This window comes from Gymnoscopelus microlampas, assembly GCF_963454915.1.
Source record: "Gymnoscopelus microlampas genome assembly, chromosome: 8".
Taxonomy (NCBI): Eukaryota; Metazoa; Chordata; class Actinopteri; order Myctophiformes; family Myctophidae; genus Gymnoscopelus; species Gymnoscopelus microlampas.
The window spans coordinates 41,204,054-41,212,380 of record NC_139945.1 but is presented as its reverse complement, the minus strand read 5'-3'; the positions used below and the strand labels follow the sequence as shown (position 1 = coordinate 41,212,380).

Below are 8,327 nucleotides of genomic sequence, written 5' to 3'. Positions count from 1 at the left end.
TAGACTTGATTGGGTAAGCGCACGGAACACCTCGTACGAAGACGTATTAAACAAGGAACTTAAAAGGCAGAGTTGCCATGTCTGATTATTATAAGCGACTTTGGGCTTCTTTTTCTGTGAAGTTGCTTGTAATTAATCAGTTGGTAGTTGCGTTTTTTGGGCTTGTTTGTTGTTTCTTAATTAAGTGTGGTTGTTATTTTGGGCTTGTTTCCTAATGTTGTTTAAACCATAGCTCCGACGGAATCTCTCCCTCCGCTGTATGGAGGGAGAGGTTCCGTAGGGGCTATTTAAACCAGTGGTTCTCAAACATTTTCATGGAAACTAGGGCCCCCGAAAAAATATGTATTTGTCCACACACAGATCCCCATCTGAAAATACTTTGTGTGTTAAAATGTTTCAAAAATGGTCCAAAATTACCTCAATCTTTTTCGAGATTGTGCGCGTTGTGGTTTTCACAGACCACCTGTTTGCTTATTTCTCTCGCACAATCTGGCAATGCTGGCTTTATTTTGAAATAGTTGAACCGGAAGTAATTGTGCTGACGCAGCTCTGGCGTACTTCCTGATCATTTGACAACATTTTAGTGTTTTAGAAAAGATACCAATAATAGGACGGACTGACCATAAGGAAACACATTCTGGACGACTTGACTTGTTATAGACGTTGCTAAATTCGAGGGATAGTAATTAAAAAAAACTAAGAACACCTAATATGCTTAATGATATATGTTATTAGACGTAGTCTCGCAACCATAACGGATTTTTTTCTCTTAATCGATGGAAATGACGAGGACATGTAGTGCTAAAATGATTTGATATATCTTTGACTTGTTTTCACCTGGAAAAACGGTTTCTCTCTTAATTCAATTGAGGTTATAGGTATTATAGGCTGTAGGTCTTGCATAACATTCTGAATGCATAGTCACTGCTAAATAACCTGACTTACTTTGCAAATAAGTTAGAGTAAACGTACACTTGTAACACGGGTTCACGACAGATATATAGGCTTCTACAATGAGTTTCTTCAGCTTTGGGCAAAGTGCAGAAATCGATGTGGTTCTGAACGATGCTGAAACGAGAAAGAAGGCAGAACACAAGACTGAGGATGGAAAGAAAGACAAGTACTTTCTGTTCTATGATGGTGAGACGGTCAGTGGCAAGGTGAACGTCACACTCAAGAACCCTGGCAAGAGACTGGAACATCAAGGGATCAAAATCGAATTCGTCGGGCAAATAGGTGGGTTTTTATGTAAAAATGTCAAAACTATGTTATTCAGAAATCTTTGAATATGATTCCTAACCCATATATTGCCAGTGGTGGAAATAGTACTCGCATTTTGTATAATTATGTAAAAGTATCAATACCGCAATGTAGAAATACTCTCTTACAAGTAAAAGTCAGGAACTCAAAATGTACTTGAGTAAGTACAAAAGTATTTAAAGTACCAAAAGTAGAAAGTACTCAATATGCAGAATGTCCCATTTCACAAGTTTTAAAATGTTTTAAAATCGTTTGTAGCAGATTTGAGCTTGTAAATAGGCTATTTTCAAATGGCCGAAATGCATAGGGCTGAAGTGCAGTGAAAGTGAAAGTTTTCAAATAATTGTAGTGGAGTAAAAGTACAATATTTGCCTCTGAGATGTAGTGGAGTGAAAATTGGAGATACTCAAGTAAAGTAAAAAATGCCTCATAATTGTACTTAAGTACAGTACTTGAGTAAATGAACTTAGTTACTTAACACCACTGTATGTTGCATTGTTTTACAACCAGCTAGAAATAGTTGACAATGCTTTGTTTTCCTTTTTTAGAGCTTTACTACGATAGGGGAAACCATCATGAGTTTGTTTCTCTGGTGAAAGATCTTGCAAGACCTGGTGAACTAACTCAGTCACAGACCTTTGACTTTGAGTTCACTCATGTGGAGAAACCTTATGAGTCCTACACAGGCCAGAATGTCAAGCTAAGGTAAAGGGGTCAAATAAATGTTCACTGGTTTGCAGTCAAGTCAGTGCAGCTTCAGTGTGCTGACTTTCTCTGTGATGTGCGTACCACTGGCTTCCATGTAATGTTTACATTATTCAAAAAGTTTATAAAAGCAGATACAGCCACACAACAGTCAGTGCTAGACAATAGAACACGTGAAAAATAAAGTCAGCACACCGTATAATTCTCCCATGAACATTTATTGGTTTACCACCAAAAGTGGTAAACCAATAAATGTTCATAGGAGCAATATCTATTGTGCAGACTCTAGTTTTCCTGTTTGCCTTTTCCTCAGCAAAAACATCAAGTTAATAATCCAACCTGGCTGTTACTGTTTTACATACATGTCTGTTAAGATGTTGGACACTGTTGCAGCAATTTAATCTCGGAACAGTTCTGTTGCAAGTGATTTTTTTGCTCAGTATCTCTTTTTACTATTTGCAGATACTTTCTGAGGGCTACAGTCAGCAGAAGGCTCAATGATATTAGTAAAGAGATGGATATTGTTGTCCACACACTGAGCACATACCCAGAGCTCAACTCATCCATCAAAATGGAAGTTGGAATTGAAGACTGTCTCCACATTGAGTTTGAGTATAACAAATCCAAGTAAGGCTTGAGAATATTATGCGCTAATAATTTCATATCTTGTAATCACCACCAAAGTCACTATTTACAATTTAAGAATGGAGTGTAAATTGTTATTATGAGTTTATGAGTTTATTATAAGTATTAATGACATAATGACTTCCTTTCAGTATACAGAGATGGCCAAGCATTAGCATAAAGTTAACTAGGATTGCATTTTAAAACTTTTCCACTATTGCACAAATAGTTTCTGATGCCTATCATGAACTGGCCTTTCACAGGTACCACTTGAAAGATGTCATTGTGGGAAAAATCTACTTCCTTCTCGTAAGGATTAAGATTAAGCACATGGAGATCGATATAATCAAACGAGAGACAACGGGCACCGGGCCAAGCGTATACCATGAAAACGACACCATAGCCAAGTACGAGATCATGGATGGTGCACCGGTCAGAGGTAAATGACTTAGTAGTAGATCAAAAACACAGCATGAGACAACAAGAACCAATACAGTAAAATCCTCAGTGTTCATTTAACTTGGAGTGTAAATATGGACCCATCCAACAGTTCAATTAAAACTGAGGATTTTACTGTGTAGAGTCAAATAAGTTTGACTGAGGCATTATGTCCTTCCTTAACCAATCATTACTACTGACTATGAAGATGCAGTGTTTTCATCCAACCTCACTTGGTGTATTGTATTCATTTTAAGGAGAGTCCATTCCAATTCGATTATTTCTGGCTGGCTATGAGATGACTCCCACAATGCGAGACATCAACAAAAAATTCTCTGTGCGCTACTACCTTAACCTTGTGCTGATTGACGAGGAGGAAAGGCGCTACTTCAAACAGCAGGTATTGAGTAAATTAAAATGGGCAAAATACTCTTGACATTCCAAACCAAACATCAAGGATGGCCTGAGCAAGTCATATTAAGTTAATGTTATTAAACACGAGACTAGTCATTTGTTTTCACTGCTTCATTCTCTTTTAAGGAAATCACACTGTGGAGGAAAGGAGATGTGGTGAGGAAGAGTATGTCTCACCAGGCCATCATCGGAGCTCAGCGGTTTGAGGGCTCTGCTGCCAATGAGAGTGCACTGGAACAGGCAGCAAGGGAAGAAAGCGGCTAGTGTTGTCATCCTCTAGCGTTCTCTTTTTAAAGCCTCGTCAGCATCTGTGAAGGAATAGAGCCACCTCACAATATCAGACAAAGCAGCCCTCCTTTGTTATGGCTGCTGAAGAAGGGAGGAAGAAAAGAAGACAAAAGCGAACAATGAAAAAGAGCCGCCTGTATCAGCCATTTGCAAGTGGCCTTACTGGCCGCTGCAGGTGTTTTCCTTCATCAACACTTCTCTTTTTAAGAAAATCAAAACTAAATCTAAACTAAATCTGTTATGACCTTGTGTGAAATGTCACAAAAAAGTATTGCCACATTTTTATGTGATCAACCTTTTGTTCGTCTCAATCCATTACACAATAATGCTTTTAATTTTTATTCAACACAGATTTTAAAGTGAATAGTATGGAATTTCAAAGAAATGAAATTAATTTCCAACATTCCACATTTAATCAATGGCATTCCTAACATTCTTGAGAAATCTGAAATGAAAACTTTGCACTGCTTTTTCTTGCTGAATTTGTTAGTTCCAATGAATTTGTATTGACAAAAAATATTAATGGAAGTGGGCCTCTGAAACCTTTTTTTTTTGTTGCTTTCATGAGCAAGCTGACTTAATTATCCCCTAGATTCTATTACCTGTAAATAAGAGCAGCTATCTCAACTTGTGATTGTTCTGTGCCCTGTTGACCTCCTGTACATGTAATTATGCAGTACACACAGTGCCACATAACTAAATATTAAAGGGATAGGTCACCCCCAAAAAATATTTTTCAAATTATTGGCTTAGGAATGTGACAAACAAAACAATAACCATGAATTCAAGTCTCCATGGGGTGACTAATCGATAGAAAAAGTAATTTTGGGGGGTGAACTATCCCTTAAGATTCACATGCTTTACCTCAGCATTCCAGTGGTGTTATGAGAGGGTGTCAAAGTACTTGTATCTGGGGTCCGATAGTATAAGTCTTGTGTATCCTCCACATTAGAGACTTGAATGTTGTGCCTAAATATATCTAGCATACTAAATCCTATTGCCTCTAACATAATTTTAGACTTTTAACCTGAGATATGTACAGTAGAACTATATCTTTTGTGGCCATTTACTAATCATCCATTGTCCTCAAAACTGAAATAAATTGAAAACCATTGACTTGCTAGTATTATTTGCTGCTCAATTAAATGAACGTGTGCATATCAGTTCTTACAGTTCAAAATCATTTGTAGTAATGCAATGGTAGACATTGCATTTCTTCAGCATTAAACATACCCCAAAACGTTTTTGGGGCTTTTTATGCTTTTATTTAGAGAGGGATAGGGAAAGTACTCTCAAAATGGGTGTATGGTAGTAGGCGCATAGAAGATCCTGGGTTTGTAATTGAAATGTATTTAAGTTTCAGTGCAAGGACCTTCATCTTTCAAATGTTAGACAACCTGATGAAGGTCCTAGAACCGATGTGTAAATAGTGTTTTAATCGCAAGTGAATAAGACTGCAGGAGCTATTTGTTCCTTGTACAGACATTAAAATAAATAAGTCATTACGAGACAAAAATCGCCTTTAATAATACTTAAATGTTTATTAAAAGGAAAACAAAAAAAATACAAATGAGTATTACCATTGGTTTAACATTGTTGTTGCTTCAAAGTATCACTCCACAGCCAAATTTTCACAGCGGATCTTTGTCCTCCAAACTCAGGACAAAGTTAAATTCCTCTGGAGGGGAAAGACAATGTGGTTACTGTAACTTACTGTTTACCTTAACCCCAGTGCTATCTACCAAAGAGAACAACTAGACATAGTTATAGTTAAGTTACAGGAAACTTTAAAATATGTGGTCCAAAACTACACTACGTACCATTGGTGAGAGGCTGGACAGACAACCTTGCTCTTGTGAAGAGAGCCATGTCTTTCAGGGGTCCTCCGTTGGCCTTCTGCTGCAGGTGATATTTCTTAAGCTCAGACAGAGGAATAAAACGTGCTGTCATTCTTTGGTATTGCACATCTACCTGAGACAGAAAAAAACAATATAAAAACAAGTTCAAACCTGATCAACTTTATTCATATCTAAAAATGTCAATCCATTACAAAGGTCAATATTCCATAATTATTTTACCATGCTCCATTTAGGGTTACTTTGCTTGCTGGATGCATCAAAATGGACATCTTTCTTGTCAAATTGAGTGTGGTCCACATAGGCTTCTTTCACAATCTAGAAAACATAATACAACTGCACTAAAATATCTGTGGCTTCAGGCTTTTACACTGTAAATATACTGCCATTTGGAAAAGACAGACTTACTTTCATGATTCCTGCTATTCCAGGTTCCTTGCAATTGCTGTGGTAGAAGAAAGATAGCTGCCCTTCTTTCATGTCCCTCATAAAGTTGCGGGCCTATAGGATGACAATTTTGGAGACACACACTTTTACCAGGGAGAATAGAACCAAAAATGATATAGCTACAGTGTGTGATGATGCCTACAAAAAAGCACCCTCAGAGCATTTGTTTCCTCAACTGTGGTTGATCATACAATTATTGTCATTACAGTAAATGAATCAATGCCTTAATCTACCAGCAGTACCTGATAGTTGCGTACACCATCCCAGCATCCAGTCTGATTGGGCAGAGCCTTCAGGTCCTCAATCCCAAACTGTAGAGTGAACCAGAGATATCTTGAGCAAGTTCTACAAACATTGAGGCTAATTTACATTAAGTAGACCTGAAAGAAAGATGGAGCATGTACAAAAAAAACAACCACAACGATTTCAGCCTCCACCATAGTGCATCCGGCTCTACGTCCTCCCGGTGGGGGCTCCTCACTAGTAGGTGAGTCAGTAGGATTCAACAGCAGTGACAACACAGAAATGTGTGTGGGGAGGAATCAATTGGTATAACAACTAAATTGAGGAGAAAAGGCAAAAACTAAAGCAAAAGAAAACCCAATGATTTCACCCACTTCTTTGCACCTGTAAACACTGCGATGTGAAAAAATAAAGCTGATTCTGAAGTAGGGTTGCAACGATTCAATTTATTGAATAACCAAGAAGAACAATGTTTTATAATCAACTAAATCGATTAGTCTGATTAATCACCTAAGCCCTATTTTATACTTTGTCATACAATGGCGTCGAGCTCACAATGCATCACATGTGTACGATATGTTGTGAGCTTGTAGATCTGCAATTTTCAGTATTTTGATTATGTTGTATTATCAATTAAATCGATTTGTTCAATTAACCCCTATCGACAAGTGCTGCTTGACCGAAAGAGAAAAAATACTGATGATGTTGTCACTTGTCAGTTACTGTACCTTTACATCTATTCCATTCTCAAAGCGACTTTCAGGTTCAGACTTCATCAACCAGTGACAGTACTGTGGTTTGGGCGGTTCATCAACTTTTGTCTTCTCCAGCATTCTGGACTCCTCAGAAGATGAAGCCTTCCTCTTCCCTCTTGTTGACTTTGCAGCAACCTTCAATGGAGGGATCTCTTCACCGTCATCTTTTACATTAGGCTCATCTATGACTGTGTTGTTAGGCAACAAGCACACACAGTTCTTTAATATAGGCTAATTCCAGTCTGTCAGTCAGTCAGTCAGTCAGTCAATCAGTTTCATTGAATTGTGTTCCCAAACCTCACCTGACTTTTTCGTGATCCTTCCTCGGGCCCTTTTCTTTGGTGCCATCTCTAAATGACAAGAACAGAAGTATGAACATATCAGTAGGTAGGTAGAGGGAGGCCACATGGATGTATATAACAAACCCACTTCATACCTCTGTTAAAATATAAAAATCGGTTCTCTCTAACTGTGACGTCATTTGAGATGGAAAAAGTCTCCAACATTAACTCCAACCCTATGGCTCTGGTCCAGATTTCCCTAGTGCCCACTCTTCTCCACCCCTAAGTGCTCACTCTTAGGTGCCGACATTTCCCTAGTGCCCTCTTTCTAGTGCCCACATTTCCATAGTGCCCACTCTTCTCCACTCCTAGTGCTCACTCTTCCAGGTGTCCACAAATCCCTAGTGCCCACTCGTCCAAGGTGCCCAGAATGTTTTGGTGCCCACCTAACCCTGACCCCAAGCGTACGGGGGCTGAGGGAACAGCTGACACAGTGCACGTAGTGACGGTGTGCTCTTCTTTAAATATATTTTACATTTGCTGTTATGTTGACAAACACAATGACAATTGTCTACCATAATTACGTTATTATTTTGTACGCAGAGAATGGCAGCTAGAGTGATTTGCATACACTCTCTCTTTGCTTTGACAACACAGCATAGGGAGTTTCTGAATTCTAAAAACATACAACTGATAAAGAATGCAGAAACGTTACCTTTTACACTCATCCACAGTGACTCGGACTGACTCCACACAAACAATCCCGCGTTGTTGTGACGACACTGTGTAAACTATCAGAGCATGCGCCGCAGCGCCTGTGGTGCGCTTGTTTTAATGTACGCCCAGTCCCTAGCCATGGATCACACACGACGGCCGTCATGGATTAACTTCCACCTGGTGTTTTCACTTGGCCCGTACATCTACATAAATGTTCAGATTTCAAATATAAAGTGCTTACACTATAGCCATGGATGTTACAATTATGTTCGGCACCTCAAAAGTACCCGTATGCTCCG

General features: G+C 38.7%; 2 protein-coding genes across 2 annotated transcripts; one reads left to right on the top strand and one right to left on the bottom strand.

Annotated features, from left to right (window-relative positions):
• Positions 1-548: 548 nt before the first annotated feature.
• Positions 549-4,845, top strand: LOC311050910 (vacuolar protein sorting-associated protein 26B-like). The gene is made up of 6 exons (XM_084065136.1): positions 549-1,236; positions 1,809-1,965; positions 2,428-2,592; positions 2,853-3,028; positions 3,285-3,427; positions 3,568-4,845. The coding sequence occupies exons 1-6, from the start codon at positions 1,014-1,016 to the stop codon at positions 3,703-3,705; spliced, it is 1,002 nt and encodes a 333-aa protein (XP_083921262.1). The 5' UTR covers positions 549-1,013; the 3' UTR covers positions 3,706-4,845.
• A 446-nt stretch (positions 4,846-5,291) lies between these two features.
• Positions 5,292-8,069, bottom strand: thyn1 (thymocyte nuclear protein 1). Its single transcript, XM_084064163.1, has 8 exons — positions 8,027-8,069; positions 7,333-7,380; positions 7,004-7,218; positions 6,275-6,343; positions 5,994-6,086; positions 5,808-5,903; positions 5,550-5,700; positions 5,292-5,407 (listed from the first exon to the last, which is right to left on the bottom strand). The coding sequence occupies exons 1-8, from the start codon at positions 8,037-8,039 to the stop codon at positions 5,361-5,363; spliced, it is 732 nt and encodes a 243-aa protein (XP_083920289.1). The 5' UTR covers positions 8,040-8,069; the 3' UTR covers positions 5,292-5,360.
• Positions 8,070-8,327: the final 258 nt, after the last annotated feature.